Source organism: Neomonachus schauinslandi, chromosome 2 (assembly GCF_002201575.2).
Source record: "Neomonachus schauinslandi chromosome 2, ASM220157v2, whole genome shotgun sequence".
Classification (NCBI taxonomy): Eukaryota; Metazoa; Chordata; class Mammalia; order Carnivora; family Phocidae; genus Neomonachus; species Neomonachus schauinslandi.
The window spans coordinates 131,688,763-131,711,028 of record NC_058404.1 but is presented as its reverse complement, the minus strand read 5'-3'; the positions used below and the strand labels follow the sequence as shown (position 1 = coordinate 131,711,028).

Here is a 22,266-nt window from a genome sequence, read left to right as displayed (position 1 = left end):
ACATCTGTCAAACAGTCCAGTAATCGAGTTTTAAAGGAAAAATACGGATTACTAGAAGAGAGTATTACATCCCAAGACAGATAAGAAATAAAGTCAGGTGTCTAGGCCTAATCAGTTACATGCCAAGGTCTTAAGGGAACTTAAAAATGTGAGAATGTGTCTTGCCCATAGTGAGAACTCAATGTATTTAAAGATGAGGCTAAACAAAACTATTCTCAGCAAGTGGTAAAAAGTCATAGAAAAAAAAAAAAGAAATTATAAACTATATCTTCAAATTATATGACCATCAAGTTGTTGTGGATATTGGGTAGATTTTAGAAGGAATGAACACATAGATAACATATGAACAATTGAAAAAGAGTCCATGATCAACAGTGGATCCCTTAAAACAAATGATGGAAACGAACCATTTTTCCTTTTTTGATAGGACTGGCATAACATCTGGATTTCAACAATTAATGAGGGGAGCTGATCTATGAAAGGAAGCTGATGGGGCACCTGGCTGTCTTAGTTGGAACATGTGACTCTTGGTCTTGGAGTTTTGAGTTCAAGCCCCATGTTTGATGTAGAGATGACTTAAAAAATAAAATCTTCAAACAAACAAAAGAAAAGAAAGCTGATTGTGAAAATCTGTGCGGAGTGATGATGCAATAGTGATGTGAATCTGAAGGGAAGTCTACAGCAGGTTCTTTACCTGACCCAGCCTTACTCAATATTTATCAATCACTTGGATAAAAGACACAAAAGTCATATTCACAAAATGCATAGATCATACAAAGTAGGCATGGATATTTGGTATGTTGGAATACAAAAATCTAGATTTCATCAATTTCACAGGGCTGGAATAGAAGTGTGACAAAAAATTCCAGGTCCTACAATTTAAGTTAGAAAAAATAGTTGGACATAGACGACAAGCAATCCACCGAAAGGGAAGCGAGAGGTTGCATCAGTCAGCAGTGAGATGGGACCATGGGGAGTGGCTCTCACCCGGGGGTGATGCTGGCCCTAGCCGACCTGGCAAGGTCTGGAGACAGGTTTGGTCACCACAGCTGGGAAGGGGGTGGCTGTCGGGCACTACCGGCATCCAGTGGCCAGAGGCCAGCCCCCAACGACAGCAAGCTGTCTGGCCCAAGATGTCTACAGTGTGGAAGCTGGACGTGTGCTGCCCTAGAAAGAGAACAGTGAACTCACAACACGTAGACAGTCACGTAGGCACAGACTTGTCGAACAAAGGGCCCTGGCCGTCCAGATAAAGATCAGGACCAGTCCTTGGTCCACTATCTACCTTGCTGGTGAAGTCCTCTCTGGGTATCAGTGTATCAGAGGGATACAGACAAACTGGTGTGATTAGAGCAGAACCATGAGGTTGCTGGAAGGTCTGGGACCAATATCGCATGAGGAATAGGAAGAAGAACTTGGAGAACAAACTTCCACAGGCCGTGGGTGAGAGTGGACAGGGCAGGTGACTGTAAAGGTATGAAGGGCTCTCAAGGAAGCAGCAGTTACGCTCACTCCATGTTGTTCCAAGAGGCAACACTAAGCCTATTACGTAGAAAGCAATACATTAGTAATAACTATGAATATTGTAATTTTAAATTATCTTTATACTTATCAAACATACATTCTGAAACTGCATATTATGTAATTATTATTGTCTCTTAGTATTCTCATGATAATGATAAAACTAGTAATATAAGTTTTTAGTTCCTATTGATGCTTAGCCCATGGAATGAGTGACCGTCTCCATTGCTGTACACTTTTCAAGCTTGAGGATAGAATCACTTCTTAGGGATAGTGTCTCTATTCTGTCAGGTAAGTTTTAAAGGAAATTCTTATGTTGGATAGGAGAATTGACTAGACTATCTCTAGGATTTGGGGGATGGAAGATCTAGGGCTTCAGAACCTGAGCTGGTTCTATTTCACACACAGCTGGTTTCCTACCATAAGCATTTAAAACCAGGGATGGCTTTTAAGGAAACCACCTTGATACAATCTTCTGATCTGTACCCACATCAAGTTCTAAATTGTATCAGAATTGCCAAGAATTAGTACAGTCCAAACACATGCTAATAAGCCCAGCCAGTTGGAACAAAATGAACTAAAAGACAACACTGTTTACAAAAGCAATGTAAGCATTGCAAAATTATCTGAAATTTTGACCACCACGTGGGCCAGAAGAAGAGCCATGGCCAAAATATACTTGTGAAAAAAATAAACTGAGCCGAACAAGAAGATTTGGAAGAATGCCCTCTTTTAAAAAGTGCATCATTAAATATATCTTCCATTCGTTTAATGAGGCAATTATTTATTGTCATATTTTGGATGTGTTAAAGAACACATTTTTATCTAGTAACAGTTCTATTGCATGCTTCTAAGAGAAATGCTCATTTTCAATACACACAATTCCCCAAATTTCTTCAATTACAGTGACTTCATTCTCGTGTGAAATTACCAGCCAGACAAAATTTGTCTTCTTTCATCAACATCCAGTCTTATTATAAGAAAATAGCTCCAATTTTCAAAATATAATAGAGCGTATTTGCCTAATTGTTATGTCTAGAGCATTTTTATAAAACAAGTTCTAGGTAAAATAATACGAATAGTGAGCATAATCATTGCCTAATACCTTAAAATTAGGTATATGAAATATTGAAGGCCCCTAAGAACTAAGAAAAGGACAAGAATAAATAAGATTGAAGACCAGTCACAGTGATGAGGACCAGGCAGGACAATGGAGCGGTCCCCAACTGGTGTCCTTCGTGGGAACGAGGCCCTCGTGTTCTGCGATACCATTCCTAGCTACAGTAGATAAATGACCATCCCAGGCTTAGGGCTTTCCCAGAAATATGAGAAGTGAAACTCCAATTGCTAACAAACAATCACTGATTTAAAAAAAAAAAAGAATCTGATTTTTCATTTCTAGAGCCCTGTAGAAGGTAGTCCAGTTCGCTCAGTCGTCTAGAAACAAAACTGTGAAAGAGGCTGATGGTGGTCCAGGCCAGGTAGGTCCCTACAGAGACACGCAGACCTGGGAGCAGAGTCTACTTCCCATTTGAACAAAAGTGGCCACCGAGGACAAGCATTACCTGTATAAAACCCATAATTACTACTGCGGTAAAAAACCAGAGCATTGATTCCAGCGGCTGCTGGCGATGGCACTGTATTCACAGATCAGGAGCAGGTTATTAACTCAGCCCTGAGGGGGAAAGGCAAAAGGCGGAGGAGTGGGTGAGACTGCACCAGCAAATTGGGCAAAGACAAGGAAGATACCGGGCTGCAAAATGATAGTTTTTTTGTTGTGTGCTATCTAGATTGCCTTTGTTAATGCCGGGCTTTCTAGAAACTCAGTAAATAAGATTTTTGGGAAAGTTACCCAATGAGTTCATTGAAGAAGACTCTGGAATACAGAAAATCCATCCCAAATAGAGGAAAACAAACAAAAAATATTGTGAACCACCCCCACCCCCGCCCAAATCCCTGAAAGCAAAATGAAAACAAAACAAACAACAAGTCACAAAAAAGCAGGGGAATGAGAAGGAACTCAGGAGATCAGCTCGGCCCTCGTATCCGTAAGAGGGGACCGTTGGTGGTTGGTTAGGAGCAGCTGATGATTTTGAGGAAACAGCATGGGAAACCAGCACCCGGGGCCCAGCGCCACGCCACCCCCCCCACCTGCATCCACAGGAGTAGGGGAGGCGGGGAGAGAATGGAAGCCAATTTGGGAGAGGTTAGCGGCGGGAGGTCTTCACCTTTATCTCCTTGAAGAAGGAAGCCGTTTCGCCCTCGATAATTGGCTGCAGCAAAGGGCTTCTCCGCTTGCTGGAGGGCGATCCCTGCGACAGGTGTGGACAAGGTGGTTACATCGTGAACCTCTCTCCCTTGCCCTCCAGGCCTCTGCCTCCTCCAATGCCCTAGGATTCATCACTGACTTTGAACTATATACCCTAGCCCCTCCCCGCCAAACACTCCCAGGAAAACCAGGGGCAACCAAAGTTCTCGTCCGAGGTGCTGCTTCACTCCAGAGCCCACAGCCCCAAGCCAAGGAAGCTGCAGGAGAGCAAGAACAGCACACGAGCACGCCAACCGAACGCAGAAGGAGCCCGAGGAGAGGCACTGGCCTGCCACCCGCCCCCCCCCCCCCCGCAACCGATGACAGCAGTAACGAGAACCCGGGAACCGCTATAAGCCTCAAGCATAACACCATAAGCTCCTCAGGGGATTCAGAGGTTGCGTGGCCTCCCTGCTGTACATTCTCCTTATTTAGGAACACTTATTGAGGGGCACTTGGAGCTCATAACTGGAGAAGGAAAGGATTGCTTAGATTGAATCCTTTCCTTGGTTAGTTTACTAATTTATTCTGTGAAAAATTTCTAGAGAAGTTGCTTTCTTCTAACACACCTGCCTGAAGTCTGGAACCTCCCTCACTCTGAGGGACAGATACACTGTTAAAAGAAATACAAAGATCATATCTTAGAAATAAACAAGGAGGGGCGCCTGGCTGGCTCCGTCATTGGAGCTTGCAACTCTTGATCTCGGGGTTGTGAGTTTGAGCCTCATGTTAGGTGTAGAGATTGCTTAAAAAGAAACTCTTTTTTTTTTTAAGATTTTATCTATTTATTTGAGAGAGTGAGAGAGCACAAGCAGGGGAACAGCAGAGGGAGCTGCAGAGGGAGAGGGAGAAGCAGACTCCCTCTGAGCAGGGAACCTGAGGCAGGGTTCCATCCCAGGACCCGGGGATCATGACCTGAGCCGAAGGCAGATGCTTAACTGACTGAGCCACCCAGGTGCCCCCAAAAGAAAATTTTTTTTAAAAAAGAAAAGAAACAAACAAACAGGGAGATTTAACGCAGGAACCGAAGAGCAGCAGCTAAGATGACATGCACCTTAATAACAACATAAAAGCAAGGCTGTGTCTGTTTATTAGAAAGTTTGAAAGTTAGCAGAGAAAGCCCCCAGCGCTCCCAGAGAGGACAGCACTGGGCCAGAGGCAAAGGCTCCCCCAGGAGGTGAGAGGGCAGTAAGGCTCACTCACAAGCTGGGTGGAAATACTGGAGTACGGGAGGAGGGCGAGTTGGCCAGCGCCTGCAGGCAAGCTGCTGGCCCCTACTCTGGACAAAATCAAAATTCAGAGGCCAGAAGCAGCTATGTGTCAGTCAGATGACAGTGGCCACTGACAGCAGCCCCACAGACACTAGCCTCCTCCCTTTTCTTCCACCTTAGCTTCTCGATAGCCTCCAAAGAGAGGCGGCTCTCTGGAGCTCCTTAGAGGATCTCTTCCTGGATGGGATTCCCACTGCGGCTATCCGTCTCTTGGAGGGAGAGAGAAGACTTGGGACCAGACGGGCCTCTGGCCTGGAGGGGCCTGGAGAAAACACAGCCCCGGGGTGCTGGTGCTCGGTCTCCTGAGGAAAGGGTGGGGCAGCGAGCCCAGCACAAGTCAGAGGGGCGGATACAAAACTCCAGCTGCTTCAGATTTGCTCATTTGAGGCAACTGTAGTCTCAGAAGTCTTTGATACATTCTTCATTCCCCAAGCTTATGAGCCATAGATTCATGACAGGTTCAAATATTACAGACTACTCCTCAGTGAGAAGGCAGGGCAGGGCTCTGTGAATAGCGCCAGGGCCCATCCCACAGGCGGTCAACCGCAGAAAGGCACTGTACTCACGATGATGGGTATGGTGTTGGCTCGGGACAGGATCTGCTTGACCAGCCGGTATCTGTCATACAGTGGCTTCATTACCTGACGTTCATTCTTGGTCACCTGAAAACAAGAGCATCAGGGCTAAGAAGCTGCCCCTGTCCCGCTATCAGCTGCTCAAGCATGCTCTGGGCCTGGAGGAAATACAGATGATTCAACTCCACTCTCGCCATTCTTGCAAAACTTATTTAAGCTGATAGTAGTAGCTAGCCAGTGAATGTTTAAAATATCTACTTCAACGGCAGATCTTTGGGAATCACTCCATCAGCAGGATTGCTTTTCTTAAATCAAAGCTATGACCATGACTGGTTCCCTGTTTAAAACTATCCAAAGTGATTTCCTATTTTCCAGATCCAGGAGAGAAGAAAGCATGTATTTCTGTGATAATACTGTGCAGCTCTGTAATCAGATTTTTTTTTTTTTAAACAAGTCTTTCTCCCCCATGAAATTGTTTTGTTTTTAAGGATAAGATTTTGGCAAACAGTAGGTTTTCGAGAAACATCTGCTGATAGACTGCATGGACGGACTCATGTCCAGTGCCTTAAAATCTGGCAGAATGCTCACAGACGTAGAAAGGACTGCGTCTACAGGCAGGGGGGAGGAATCAGGCCCAACTCCCTGGGATTGTACTAGAAGCCCTTCATCATCTGCTGCCTCTTCTTCCTGTCATACCTCAAGCTCCAGAGATAAACCAGGTTGTCTCATACCTCTTTGCCTAGTTCCGTATGCCCTGGAACGGCCTCCTCTCTGCTCCTTGGTTTGGAAGATTGCAGATCATGAGCCACCTCCCCCCGTGCAGACTTCTTCCAACATCCCCCACTCTGAGAGACCTGCTCACACACCTCTGTGTCACCCACTGCAACCTGTGTATACTACGTAACTTCACACATGCTTTGCTGGCGATGGAATGTGTGAATCCACTCCAACCTGGTTCCCCATGTGATGTTATCAGGCAGTGGGGGCTTTGGGAGGTGATTAGGTCATGGGGGTGGAGCCCTCATGAATAGGAGTAGTGCTCTTATAGAAGGGCACTACCCCAGAGAGCTCCCTGGCCCCTTCTGCCATGTGAGGACAGTAAGAAAATGGCTGTCTGGGAACCAGGAAAGGGCCCTCACCAGACACTGAGTCCATCAGAGCCTTGATCTTGGACTTCCAGCCTCCAGAACTGTGACAAATAAATGTCTGTTGTTTATAAGGCCCTTGTGTATGGTATTTTGTTATAGCAGCCCCAGTAGATGACACATTTTATACTCTATAGTAACTATTTGTTGGCACATCTGTCTCCTCTTCAAGACTGTAAGCTCCTTGAGAGCAGGAGTATGTGTTTTTGTATCCCTGGAAACTATTTCAGTGCCTAACATAACGGAAACATTCCATAGTATCTGCGAAGTGAGAGGATATTTCAAACATAAACATGTATGCAAAGTGTATAGGTATGCACACATTTCCCTTCTTTACTTAAATGCCAAAAGAGATGAAGAGTCTTTGTTTCAAGTTTGCGGTTTGTCTTCTGCACTTTATTTCCACTGGGCACATAAGGCAAGAGTTACAGACGTAAGGAAGGGCAAATGGTATTATGGGCCTGTTGGGACTTCAACTTTGCAGACAACTGTGGGTTATGCACGAATGGATTATTCCTTTGTAACCTTTTATATTTGCCTTTCTCAAAGTGGTCAACAAGTGATCTTTGGACGAACTTCACGTGCCAGGATAGGATACTGCCATTATGCAGAAACATCTTGTGGACTTATTTTCTATGAACAGCAATAATAATAATCTTCTCTATTTCTCCCGAATGTCACAATATTGAAAGGCAGATGGCATTTTCCTATGGCTAGCTACCATATCAAAAGGAGTTTTAAAACTGGTATTTCATAGAAGATGACTGTCCAAAATGAAAGGGAACACAGGAATTATTTTATGTCAGAAAGACTGAGGATCAAACCACAGGTGTTACTACTAGACACGCCTACTGCAAAGGCTAACATGAGACAACAGATCATGTCAAGTGTCAGCAAGAATGCTGAAGAACTGGAACTCTCTTTCACTGCTGCTTGTGGAACACTCTGGACAACAATTTGGCAGTTGTCCAACTAAAGCTGAGCATGTGACTCCTCAGTTCCGCTCTTAAGTATAAAAAAACAACAACCAAGTATGGCCGCTAGTTCACCAAAAGACACACCGAATAATGTTCGCAGCAGCACCACCTGTAACAACCACAAACTGGAAACTGCCCATATGCCCGGCAACAGAACGGGTATGTTGCCCAAACTGAATACTGCACAGCAATGAGGATGAATGGGCCACAGCTACAGGCGACATCATAAATTAATCTCACAAAAAGACAGCCAAGTAAAATAAGCCAGACACTACAGAATATGTACTGTAAGATTCCACTTAGGTAAGTTCAGAAATAAGCAAAGAGAATTTACAGCTTTAGAGTCAAGATAATGGTTTTCCCTCATGGAGTGGAGGTCATGGTATTAACTGGAAGGGGACAAGGAGCAGGGCTTCTGGAGGACTGGCAACATTTATTTCTTGGTCTAGATGCTAGTTACCTGGACTCGTTTACTTTGTGAAAGTGCATCAAGATACATATTTACAATTTGCTCTTCTTTCTGTATTTAGGTTATACTTCAACAAGAGTTCAACAACAGCCGCAGGTAAGTCTGAGGAGTAGAAAAGGAGTGGCTTGTACAATCTCACGTGTGAAATGATAAAATTCAGGACTGGAACACATGGAATACCTTTTTAAATACAAGATGTATCCATTAAATGTGTTGCAGATGAGGTTAAGGCACATCCTAATTGTCAACACATGACATGTGGTGAAATATTATTGTGCAAGATAAACAACTGATAGTTTAGTGACCAAAAGGCATACGAAAAAAATAATAAGGAGCTAGCATTTCCCCACTGTGGACTCACATCCTATTATTTGTTGCTTGGCAGAAACATTTTTGGGTTGTAAAAGGAGAGTCTGAATTTTAGAAGGAGACTTTGCTAGTAAAACCAGCCAGATGTGGCAAATTTGACAGAAGTCAGTTTCCTCTCTAATTCTTTGTTGAAATTTTCTAGTTGGAGCAGATGAAGAGGATCCTTGGTTTAATTCTTTGGCTTATGACACTGATATTTAGATTTTCTACGAATTGCTCATGTTTTAAATTGATGATCCTCAGGAACTAATCACCTGTGAGTGATTTGATAAAGTCCAGTTTCTGACTCTGGAGAGCTAAACCCATCATAATTCCACCAAAGTTAACACTGGCATTTGATAGAAGTGTCTAAACACCAGGAATATTAAAGATCTTTAAGTCTGAGGGGTGGAAAGAATTAACACTACTTGATTTACACCATAATTATTTTCATGATATATATCTGAAGCCAAAGGCTTGGTGATACTAAAAGTTGATACAACTTTCACTCATCATAAAACCACATCACATGCAATTATCAGAACTGGATTTGTTAGTAGAGCCAAAATCTAACCAATAGTTCCATAAACAAAGCGGGGCCTTGGCTGAACTGTTAAAAAAAAGGGTGAGCTGATATTAAATGGACCATGGGAAAACTGTTTGGAAGCTGCTGTCTCTTATTCTTGAGTCATCGGGCTGCTCGGAGATTCTGTTACTGATGGAAAACAGGCCTTTGAATGAGCCAGTAAAATTCTCTGAGCCTCGATTTCCTGATTGGTAAACTGCAGAATTCATATTAGAAAATCTTTTATGATCTATAGTTGCTTGGAAATGACTTTAGGCCAAGCATGTAATACATTGTATTTTCTATTACACTTTCACTCCTTTTCCCTCAAACCTTTACTAAATTTTCATTCAGGTGGTAGCTCTGAATGGTTTTCCAGTGTGTGGGAATAGGGTTATTACTAAGATGTATTTTTTTTTTTTAAAGATTTTATTTATTTATTTGAGACAGAAAGAATGAGAGAGAGAGAGAGAGAGCACATGAGAGGGGGGAGGGTCAGAGGGAGAAGCAGGCTCCCTGCCGAGCAGAGAGCCCGATGCGGGACTCGATCCAGGGACTCCAGGATCATGACCTGAGCTGAAGGCAGTCGCTTAACCAACTGAGCCACCCAGGCGCCCACCAAGATGTATTTTTGCACACAAGTCAGAACAACATAAAAACCTAGATGCAAACATGTAAAGGGTGAAGGCAGCACCTCCCATTCTGCCTTTGCTTTTTTTTTTTTTAAAAAGATTTTATCTATCTATCTATCTAGAGAGAACACACAAGTGGGGGAAGGGAGAGAGGGAGAGACAGAATCTCAAGTAGACTCCACGCTGAGCATGGAGCCCAAAGTGGGCCTCAATCCCAGGACCCTAAGATCATGACCTGAGCAGAAATCAAGAGTCGGACGCTTAACTGACTGAGCCACCCAGGCGCCCCGGTTTTTGTTTTTGATTAAAGAAATCTTCAACGACTGATCTCTTACTATGCTATTTGGTTGCTCTGTAAAGTCTCAGATAATATTTCCAGGTACCAAGGGAACACCAGCCAATAATTAATCCACATTTAAATAGAGGAAAGTCTTGGACACAAATTACAAAGGACCAATTAGACAACCGCATTTGCCTGTCTTTATCTTTTGTGAGGGTTTTTGTCTTAGCCTCGAATAAAACTTCCTTACAGCAACACCCATCCGGACTCTGTTACCTGGACAGTGCCACACAGGTGAAAGAGAAAATGACTGATCCTTTTAATGTGAAGATAAAGATAGAATTAGAACCCTGGAATATCAGAGCTAGAAAAGCCTTATTTTTTCATACGATGAAACAAAGCCCTGGAGAGGGTAATGATTTGCCCCAGGCAACAGATTTGGGTCAAGAGCCCAGGTTCACGGACTCCCAGTTCAGTTTTCTTTCCATTCACAAATAAGACATGAAGTAAAGTAGGATCTTAACACAGTGAAGACATACTAGAAATGTCACAATGAAGCATTTTCTTCTAATAGGGTCTGACCACGTTGTCTTCTTAATGTAGAGAATTCTGCCTTCCAAGCACAGAGCTCTGCCTACGTTGAGTTCACAAGACCTCTAGCTATAAACAGTAGCATGGAAGCACCATTTTGTGAGAAATTATGCCACAGGCAGACAAGAAATTATACAGCCTCAAAATCTTCTTAGCAAAACAAGTGGTTTGAGTTTGCGTGTGGAGGGGTACTCCTGAGTCATAAAACTACTAGCAGGAGAAGACAAATGAGATGGATTCTTATAACGACTGCATCTTGGCCCATCGACTCAGAAAGAGGTTACTCTCTCCTCTTTATTATCAGGTAAAAATAATAGACTGGGCAAAGATCAGATCATCCCAAATAGCAGAGAGCCAAAGGGCAGTATTTATTTAAGGCTTCAGAGTTTGCATTTAAATTTGAACAGAATGTGTTCAGTGTCACGTTAGTTCCCAAGATATTAAAACATAACATGAAAATATCCTGATGAGGAAGAGACTCAGGAAGAAACCAGAAGCTCTGAGCAAGCAACCCATTCCTTCTACGCTCTCATCAAGGAGTGGTCTGTAATATGGTGACCTGCAGTTGTGTGCTGTACTTTCTGTGATTATCTTTCGATGAGTTCTTTAAATGTTGAAAGGACGTGCTTTCTTAATAATTAGTAGGGATTTATGTGCCCCTGTGTAAATGAGTGCGTTTTATTTTTCATTCACGTGTCACTCTGTGGAGTGCCCTGTTAAAGCAAAACGTCTTGTTTAAAAAATGTACAAGAGCCGCACACAACGGCTTTGGCCTGCGATTCTGACAGTCAGTCGCTCATTGTCCTTTCAAATCAGAATCTGAAGATTCAGCAAAAACCCATGAGCTTTGAGCACCTGCTTTTCTAAAAACAAACAAATAAACAAACAAAAGAGTGTTGCCCAAATGGTATTTACAGTTCAGGGTCCATGGCAACACCACAGACCTAAGAATGAAAAGTTTACTCTTTGATTTTTCACACTGGCCAGATATCAAATGAACTCTGCTTTTCCTGAGGAGGCTGGAGCATCAAGTTCCAGAGAGGCAGAGAGTCTAACCACGAACCAGCAACGAATGCCACTCAAAGTTCTAGAGAACTTGTTCCCTGCCCGATGAGATGCTAGAATGCAGACCCAGAAAGGTGTTCTTCCAACATCTAAAAGAACACTGAGAGGAAAGGAAATAATAGAGCAGGGCCAAGAACTAAGATTTCATATTCCTAATGATAAGAGAGCTAAAACAAGGTGCGTTCTCTCTCCTGAGTTCATCGCTTAATAAGAAGTAGGCTGCAGACAGCAGAACATATACCTGTAGCAGAAGTGACAACATCATTGACTGGGCACCCCCTGAGCCACCTGCCAAGCCAGCCAGCCCACTTCCTCAGTGCCAGACAGCCCACAGGTAAATGTGTCTGCGCGTGTCTGAACTGCCCGTTGGTCTCCATGACAACCTAGAACGGATAGCTATGGACGGTATAATCAAAGCCCTGGACTCCTACCTCCGTAGCCCAAAGCTCCAGGGCTGGTCTCAGTAGGGCTGGGATCTGAATCTAGGATTGCGGACCCAAGTCCCTGCCCATCCCTTCAGCCCAGGCAGAATGAGAGGCTCTGTGTCCAACTTTGAGCAACAAATACCCGGCATCCGGGCCCCCAAACTGGCCGTAAAGGTTGGTCCTAGAAAGCAGCTGAGAGATCGTGGGGCCTCAGGCAAAGGAGTCCTTAAAGGAGTCCATCAATGTCAGATGTGAACCCACATGAGAAAAAGAAGAAATGCTGAGAAGGAAAGCACACAACTCCCCCCCTCCTTCCGCACCTGCCTGGTGGCCATGAGGAGATCTATACTTAAAAGGCGCTGAGTTGACAGTGGAGAAGGGCCTTCTCTCTGCTAGAAGGAGTTCAGTTCTACTTCTGCAAGTTCTGAATCCTCCAGGAGAAAAGGACAAGTTTCACAATATATTTGAGCTCCAGTGCCTTTACTATTTGGTTCAATGCCTTTAAAAAATCCAAAACACAACTTGGCCTGAAACATGACCATTATCCCAGAGCACCAGTACTTTTCCGCTTTAGGGACAGGCCAGTAAAATCAATCATCAGCAGCTCCAGCCTTTTTTTTTTTTTTTTTTTTAATTTAAACCTGATAAATTCAGAACCAAAAATACCATGGAGGATGCATTCTACAGACAGTTTATTGGGCACATGGTATGTGTCAGGTCTTTGTGCTAGATGCCAAGGATCAGGTGCCCCTTAGGTCAACAAAATTCCTGCCCTCACAGATCTTAAAGTCTAGTGCATTCTTCTGGGACCTTCTTTATTCAAAAGAGTGTATTTTACATGAAAATACCATCTCCATTATATAGCCGTGCCTGTGACTGGAAGAGAGACCTCTGCATTTTGGCTGTATACAAATCCTTCTGTGAATATAAACTTCACGCTCCTTTATAGCTGCTCTTAAGAACTTGTTTTGTTGGATTCTAGACAACACTCTCCACAGAAGGTCACTGAGAGTAACTGACAAGTATCTGATTACGAGTTTCTCAAGGAATAGAGCAGAAGCCTCTCGTGCCACTGTCCACCCCCCACCCCCCCAAGACTATTGACAAACACGCAATAACCACGATTTGCTGAGTAACAAATCGCTTTCGATGCTTCCTGTTGCTATGAAAAGGCAAGTCCTATTTTGGATTCCTCACACTTTTGGTTTAGGATGGGGGCTGGAACTTCTCTACAGATAAACACTGGCCGCGGCTACATTGAAGAGAGACTGAATTTTAGGGCAAATCATACTAGTTTAACACCTTCATTTTAAGGACAAGAATGCCTCAAGCCAGTGACAGCGTATGGGGGCAGACCTAGGGACGGAGGAGTCTCTAGGGCTTTGTGCACGCATCTGTAATCTACACCCCCTCCACCACTGTCCCCCTGAAGCAGGACAGTAGTGACTAAATGTTAGCTGCAAACTCATGTTTCTTTGGAACTCAAATCCAGCATCTGTTCCACAGCTTAAGTCTCTCCTCAGTTTAGCCTCCAGAAAGCCTGGGTCTGCTGAAAATTTGTAGGCATCTCCTAAACGTCAGGAAAACTCATATGTCAAATACCGAACACAGAAGATTCATTTCTAAAGCCACACAGTTGACCCCAATCAGGAAACCCAGTACATTCACATACCGGCCGGCCGTGAATGCTTTCGTAATATAACAGAGCTTTCTGCAGAGCCACCTTCTCGTTGGCAATCTGGTCTTTGGTCATATCCTGAATAAACACAAGGAGAGAAAAATGAAAGGTGGGGAAACATTTACGAGCACTCCTACTTCTTTTTGTAGACAAATTTCCTCAAGTAAGGTTAAAAAGCATCCTCCTACAGTCGTTCCTCCGGGCTCTATTCAGAGCTCGCTTAGGAGTCAGCTCGTCTCGGCTTTCTGCCAGTGAAAGAGCTAGCACAGCAGAGTCGCCATCAACTCTGTGTCCCACGCGGCCGCAAAGGCAGGATGAGGTAAGTGGGGCTGCGAGGCACATGGGGCTTAGCTGAATGGCCCAAGCCAGGACTACAGCCCCAAAGGTTCATCTACAATCCTTCTACTCTAGAGTCATCAAACCGTCTGTTAACCTGCACGAGTTCTTTCTGCGATCTCCAAATGAAAGTGTTCTGCTTTCAATGTGTCCTCATAAACCAAAGTACTAGCACTGAAAACACTCTCAGGCTGTTCCATCTGCTTCTCTAGACATCTAAGCGTGTGGGAGACCAGGGCGTGGGAGGTCTGAGCAGACGTTGCCGCGTCCCTCTTCCCACCGGGACCCATGTGTCGGGCCCTGTGTTGCCACCATATTGACTAGCAGTTGGCTTGGGGCCACCACTGAATCCCCACACCTTAATGTCCTCAGGACGGCTGCTTTCTGCCCGCTTCTCCTGGAGCTTCCTCTGGATGGATTCCAGCGTGGCTTCGACGCTAGGCTTTACGGTTTTATCGACGAGCTCTTGCTTCTTCTCGTCTTCTTTCTCAAGCTGGGAACCGAAACTCTTGGGGAGCGTGTTGCTTCGCTGCCGCATCCTGGGGCTTAGGTCCTCTTCAGATATCTTTAGTTTGGACTCTAGTTTGAAAACATTTGGGGGTGGTGACATATGAGAATTGATGTCTGCTGAACCCCAATTGTTTTTCTGTGGTGTTACTAACCATTTAGCCCCATCTTTTTTTGGAAAGTATCTAATTATAACAGTAGTCGAAATCCCTGGGTTATTATGTAAAACCTGAGAAAATGCTAACATCTTCTTGGATTATCTGGAATAATTCCCTAACCCAAATTCCTGAAAAAGCTTTAGCTATGTAACATTCATGCTTTAGCCACACCAACAGGTTTGCTGTTCTCAGAATGTGGCAGATGGTTCTATACCCACTCCCTTACTGTTTAACAGCATTGACTGACTGATCCAGCACCCCCAACTGCTGGCCACCTTTTTCCAGATAACTTACATACGTCATTTTGGCATTATGTTCCCTTTGTATTCCATTTGGTTGTTTATATGACTATCTCCTAAAAGACAGCATGCTTTTTGAGGGACAAGGACCCAATCCTTTTTATATTCCTCCGTGCTTACAGGTCTTCTCCTAACACCACAGCAAATAAAAATTCATGATTTAGGGAAATGGGGAAATGCTGCAGCATTTGCATCTTAACTGATCCGGGTTGCCCTGTGATGGAGAGCATGGTGAGACATGGGGAAGGTGTCCCCCTACACCGGGAGCGCTGGGAAGCAGCATCAAGGAACTTGTCTTTCTGAACTATTTCAACAGGGGCACTCGGGATGTGGTGAGATCGTGAATCCTGCAGGTGGCTTGTCTTCCTGAAACCATGGCATCAGTCTACAATGTCACCCACCTTTAAGCTGTTTCCGGAATTTGGCAAGGTCATTTGTCCATTTTAGAACCTCTGGGTTGGCTGCTTTGTCACTATGAGAAGGCTGAGAAAAGCAAAATTGAATGTAAATGTTTGCAAACTGGGGCAGGAAAAAGAAGATGAGTTTGATGATCAGTTTGTTCTAATTTCTTTTAATTTTGTAAGATTTATTTTTTTCAGAAAGAGAGAGAGGGAGAGAGAAAACACAAGGGGGGGTGGGCAGAGGGAGAAGCAGACTTTCCACTGAGCAGGCAGCCCAACGCGGGGCTCGATCCCAGGACCCTGGGCTCATGACCTGAGCCAAAGGCAGTGAGTGAGCCACCCAGGTGCCCCCCCGGTTTCTTTTAAGAGAAAATAATTTTATTGTTTTGGGTGGTTTCAATACATAGTTTTATACTATTTTAAGTCTTTTTTTTAGGTTTGTTTATTTATTTGAGAGAGTATGCATGTGTGCAAGTGGGGGGAGGGGGAGAGAAAGAGCAGGGAAAGAGAATCTCAAGCAGACTCCCCACTGAGCGGGGAACCCAGTGTGGGGCTCGATCCCATGACCTATGAGATCATGACCTGAGCTGAAGGCAGATGCTTAACTGACTGAGCCACCCAGGCGCCCCATGATTAGTTTGTTTTAAAGAGGAAGAGAAGGTTGAGTCCCACCGGAAAAAGAAATTCATCATGAACAATTAGAGAAAATGTCATCAGTATAATTCCATTATCTTTCTTTACATCTGGTTATTTTTGATGCTTTCAGAGAATTCCTCACAGGCAAAATGCTGGACTTCCGTGAAGTCCATGGCCCCTTTTCATGAGTTGTAGGGTTTAAGCTGTCAAGCTAACAGAATGGAAAGCAGAGGGGACATACATCTTACACTGGAATCACCATGCAAAGTGCCTTTCTGCCACTCTTGTGGGCAATGCTAAGATACAGCTGAGAACAGAATGAGGTAAATACTAATGAAATTTTAGAAGATAATCTTGAATTAAGTTTGAGCCAAAATAAAGAGTCATTTAATGATTTTTCCCATTCCTTCACAAGGTTAAGTTTGTAAGAGGTCAACTAAAATGTTCAATCATATTTGTAAGAATACCCTGTGCAAGGAAAATGCTGATACATGATGTCTGGGGCATCTCAGGGTTTACTAGCCAGTTTCTTTCTTTCTTTTTTTTTTTTTTAAAGATTTTATTTATTTATTTTGACAGAGAGAGACACAGCGACAGAGGGAACACAAGCAGGGGGAGCGGGAGAGGGAGAGGGAGAAGCAGGCTTCCCGCCGAGCAGGGAGCCCAATGCGGGGCTCGATCCCAGCATGACCTGAGCGGAAGGCAGACGCTTAACGACTGAGCCACCCAGGTGCCCCTACTAGCCAGTTTCTATTGCCTTTTTGTTTTGGGGCTCCCCAGAAATCTCCCTTAACTTTTGATCACTTCTCTGAGTTTCTAATATGCTGGCATGTGAGCATTGTCAGGGGACAGGAGCGGATAGGGACAACCCTGTGAGGAGACACTTACTCTGTACTTCCTCTCCTCTTCAAATCTATCTTCGAACTTTCGGATCTTCTTTTTAAGGCTCTGAATCCTTCGTGTGAGCTGGGCAGGTGTCAGGTCCTCCTGCTCGTCATCGTAGGACCCGAGAGAGGAGCTCCGGCGCCTGTGAGGGGCACAGGGTGGAGCACTCGCTGCCTGCCGAGGGGCTTGGGGATGGGGATGCGGCACGGAGGGAGAGGGTCCAGACAGTCTCCATCTTCCCATATAAAAGAAAGGGGACTACCAATTCATCTTGTGACCCTGAGCTCTCTATGTCCCACCTATCAAATAGGCCTAACTTTCTCTCACTCACATTTACAATTAGCAAAGGTAGGACTGAAATATGCACTGCAGACCTGAGAGTTAAATTTTAGATAGCTCTGGAGAGGATGTGCTAGTGGAAATTCAGTATGCAGTGATGTAGTTGGGCCAACTGAAAAATTACAACAGAGCCTGTGTACTAGGATGGAGAATTCCCAATATGTTCTTCCACAGACTTACAATGTAGTTAAAAAAAATTGCCAGCCATCAACACCATTCCTATTCTTTCTAATGTTATGGCGATGAATACATTTGCTTATCAGCAACACACACATACCTCATGAAAGAATGGGAATTTGGGGGAGAAGGAGGCACTTCTGTGTCATCCAGGTACTGCCTACTCTGCCCATAAGCATAGAACCGAGGAGAGAGCATGGGGTCACTGTCTTCATCCAGAAGCTGGCGAATCAGGCACCCAGCCTGCGGGGAGAGGTGCGCTTCATCCGAGTCCACATTCTCCTGCTGCCATGAGAAGGTAGGGAGGGGTTCTGGAAAATAAGGAGGGGAAGAAGTCAAAATTGCTCAGGAAAGCATAATTGTTTCCTAAGTTTTCTGAATGGCTTAGGAGGCACTGAATTTAGGAGACATTGAACGACCTCACGTTTCAGATTTAAGGTTCCGATGAAGGACACTATGCCCCGACTGGAATCATCAATATATCTGATAAGTCCTCACCTGCTTTCCAAAGAGAATTTACTAGGCCTGCCTGGAGGAATGGCCTTGAAGAAGGAGAGCAAATGCTGTATGCTTCCAACCTCCCCCGCAGGTCAGAGGCAAGACCTTTTCCGGGTGAGGGTATTATGGAGAAGAAAAGCATGTATGCCAGGGAGAGAGAGATTTGGCATCGTGGGCTATACGTCCTTCACTGAAACAACCAGGGACACATTTGTCTTGCGAGAGCCCATTTACCTAGGAGTTTGCACCTTCCATTTGGGGCTTTCAGTAAGCTCTTCATGTGCTTCTGCTTAGTGTTGGGATTAGTATGTGTAAGATGCATGTTCTGCACTTGAGGTTTCAGAAGCTGCTCAAGACTACAGTTAACCTAAGATGCTTACATAAATTAGTCAAAAACAAAAAGAAAAAGGATGCCTTACAAAGGGTAAATCTGTACAAATTATTTTAGATAGTCTTTAAGAAAAAAAACGCACTGAACACAACATCCTGATTTGTCATTTTTGGAGTGAATAGGGTGATATTTATTTCTCTTTCCTTCAAGACCCATCTCAATATATTCCTTTCTGCATTAAAAAAATTAAAGATAAATCTCAGATGATGTAGGGTATTTCATCTGTAGCAGTCCCTGTGTTTAAAAAAAAAAAAGGTATGCTTTAAGTATACTTATGGATTACTGTGACTTACACAAGGCTGGGATCTGGCCATGCTCTGAAATTCTGGGATTCCTAGAGCAACATTTGTTCCTTCAGCTATCAAAGTGTTTATCAGATCTACAAAATTATCTTACACAAGTGCCTGTTCAGTATTTTATTTAAAAAGATCGTATCAGGGGCGCCTGGGTGGCTCAGTCGTTAAGCAGCTGCCTTTGGCTCAGGTCATGATCCCAGGGTCCTGGGATCAAGCCCCGCATCGGGCTCCCTGCTCAGCGGGAAGCCTGCTTCTCCCTCTCCCACTCCCCTGCTTGTGTTCCCTCTCTCGCTGTGTCTCTGTCAAATAAATAAATAAAATCTTTTAAAAAAATAAAAATAAAAAAATAAAAAGATCGTATCATAATCATAGAACATTAGAGCTGGTTGAAACTTCATATATCAACTAATTTAGTGATTTCTCAACCCCGCTGCAAGTTAGCATCATGAAGGGAGATACACATAACTTCTAATGCACAGGTTCTCACCACCCCCCCCAACTAAACAGATTATTTAGGTGAGGGCCCAGATACCTGCCCCCCCCCAAGCGTACTTTAAAAGCTGACCAAGTGATCCTAAATGCATTCAGGTTTAAGAACCATGGATTCAATCCAACAGATTATAGACAAGGAAATTGAAACCCAAAGAATTTAAGAGCAAATCTAATCTAAGAATTTAAGAGCAAGTCTAATCAACGAGAAGAGTTGGGATGAAAACGAAATCTCCTGACTTGAGGGACAGTGCTTCAATTTAGTATGTGTCAGATGCTCTAATCACAAGGATGGCTATCTGAAATTTTTGAAGATCCCACAGTAGGAGAGATAAGCATATTAATGTAAAAAAAATTAACCTCATGTGGAATGAGGTCCATAGGTTCTCAAAATTTAAAGAGAATGAAGTTATCTGGGAACTCAGATGGTAATATAAATTATTTTTTAAAAAATTAAAGCAGTGTTAAAACAGTTTTTTATCTGCTACTCTCAAAAAGTGGCAGGGAATATTCTGATAGATATATCTGGCTAATACTGGAGGTGACCAGGAGGTGTCCCCTCATTTGCACTAAAGCTTGCAGGAGGCTCCTCCTAAGTGTCACGGCTCAGATACGGGCAGCTCCAAATTCCTGGCATAAAAGAGCAAAAAAATCGATGAGAAGTGAGGGAAGAAGAGGGCAAGAGGAAAATAATCCCTAGAGAAATAAGAAAAGTGTAGTGTTAAGATACCGAAAATGGAACTATGAAACTAGCCAGACTGTATTTTTTTATTTCGTGGTAATTCTTAAGACAGCAGTGATTTTCTGTAAGGACTAATATCAATAGAGCCAGGCAGGGAAAGGGTTAAGATGCAGCCGGTGATAACCTCATGGCAGAGTGGCAAAGGAGCAAAACAAGGTGGGGAAGGCCAAGGTGGTGTGGAGGGGACAGAGGGCACAGGCAAAGCAAAGTCTGATGTTGATATTGGCACGTGGGTGTGCTGGCTAGTTTGACATTTCTACTCATCACAGTTTAGTTTGAATAGATGTTACCTTAGTTCCTGAAATCCTTTAATTTGTCTGAACCTAGCAGAATATCTCTTTAAACTATCACAACTCATCTTTCAGTTTTCAATTATGCGGCCTCAGTGTACAAAATGAGAGTGTCTGTGACCATTATCCAAACAGGTCTCCAGTAAAAAATGTATTGTGATCCTGAATTAACGATACAACACTAATCATGGAACTGAGTTATGCTTGTTTGATGCTTTGTGGAGCCATTCATCAGATTTCCTTTGTGTTAACACAGACCCATTCTTGACCACTCACTTGACTGATAAGAAGATCCAATGTGCCCTTTTCTTAACGTCACCAGTAGTATATATGAAATACACAGCTGAAGCAATTCGAGCTTATGGGTGACATTTTCTCTTAAAGGATATAGTTAGCATAAATGAATTCACTAAAAATTGACAAATGTAAAACCATTATGAATTTCAGTTAACAAAATAAAAGGTTACGTTGCATCATTAGTATGCACGTAGAACAGAAGTGAAGTTTCTCACCCATGCAACATGAAATGCTTGCATTTCTCTCTTCTCTCTCTTTTTTTTGTTTCCATGGGTTTATTCATTTACTTTATTGAAATATAATTAACATACAGTGTTATATTAGTTTCAGGTATATAATATTCAACAATTCCCTGCATTACTCAGTGCTCATCAAGATAAGTGCACTCTTATCCATATTATCTACTCCACCCCCCCCCCGCCCCCAGCCCCGACCTTTCCTCTGGCAACCACCAGTTTGTAGGTAAGAGTCCATTTTTTGTCTCTTTTTTTCCCTTGTTCATTTGTTTCTTAAATTCCACATGAGTAAAATCATATGATATTTGTCTTTCTCAGTCTGACTAATTTCACTTAGCTTAATACCCTCTAGGCCCATCCATGTTGTTGCAAAGGGCAAGATCTCACTCTTCCCTTTTTTTCTACAGAATTAAAATTTAAGGCTCTTATAATTTATAAAATTACACATAATATATAGTTCAATATAACTAAATCAGTAACACCAAATATTCTTCTGTTTTAGTTTGTAATGATCTAAAAATACAAGGCCTACTCATGTTTTGATAGTTGATACTTAGCTAGATAAAGAAGAAAGAACCAAAAAAGAACAGTGTAGTACAGGACAGGATGCAAATTGCATTGCCTGCCTAGAGATTCAGTTTTGAGGATGTATTCATTGACCACTCCCAGTGCCTAGACTGAGAAATAGTTTATATATATATATATTTTTTAAAGATTTTATTTATTTATTTGAGAGAGAGAATGAGATAGAGAGCATGAGAGGGGGGAGGGTCAGAGAGAGAAGCAGACTCCCCGCTGAGCAGGGAGCCCGACGTGGGACTCGATCCCGGGACTCCAGGATCATGACCTGAGCCGAAGGCAGTCGCTTAACCAACTGAGCCACCCAGGCGCCCGAAATAGTTTATATTTTAATCAGTAATTCTAGAGCAATGAAATGGACAAAGATATTCCAAGAAAAGTATTCAAAGGGAAAACAGAAAAGATTTGAGGCTTCGAATTAGATTTTCATCTTAAAGCACCGCATAAAAGAAATGCGTGGTTTTTTTTTTTTTTTTAAAGATTTTATTTATTTGACAGAGAGAGACACAGCGAGAGAGGGAACACAAGCAGGGGGAGTGGGAGAGGGAGAAGCAGGCTTCCCGCTGAGCAGGGAGCCCGGTGCGGGGCTCAATCCCAGGACCCTGGGACCACGACCTGAGCCGAAGGCAGACGCTTAACGACTGAGCCACCCAGGCGCCCCAAGAAATGCGTTTTTATATCCAGACCAGAATTCCTTAAGTTCCGTGATTTTAGTCATGTGTCCTATCACAAAGAACTCTGGACATAAATATGGCATGTCTCTCTATGAAAAATTAATCCATCAGGACAGCTGACATCACAGCAGGTCAGAAGTCACAGAGATGAGAGCTGTACTCATCCTAAGTAATCGAAAAGAATAG

At 43.4% G+C, this 22,266-nt stretch overlaps 1 protein-coding gene across 1 annotated transcript in view; it reads right to left on the bottom strand.

The window, feature by feature from the left end:
* The window catches only part of FAM13A (family with sequence similarity 13 member A), a 336,606-nt gene that overhangs the window by 7,564 nt on the left and 306,776 nt on the right, over window positions 1–22,266 (bottom strand). Inside the window, exons 17-23 of the mRNA XM_044913092.1 lie at window positions 17,689–17,899; window positions 17,076–17,214; window positions 15,552–15,633; window positions 14,545–14,765; window positions 13,845–13,928; window positions 5,667–5,762; window positions 3,750–3,833 (exon numbers count right to left, since the gene is read on the bottom strand). Of these exons, the coding sequence (XP_044769027.1) occupies window positions 3,750–3,833; window positions 5,667–5,762; window positions 13,845–13,928; window positions 14,545–14,765; window positions 15,552–15,633; window positions 17,076–17,214; window positions 17,689–17,899 (917 nt within the window). The remainder of the gene's footprint in view (window positions 1–3,749; window positions 3,834–5,666; window positions 5,763–13,844; window positions 13,929–14,544; window positions 14,766–15,551; window positions 15,634–17,075; window positions 17,215–17,688; window positions 17,900–22,266) is intronic.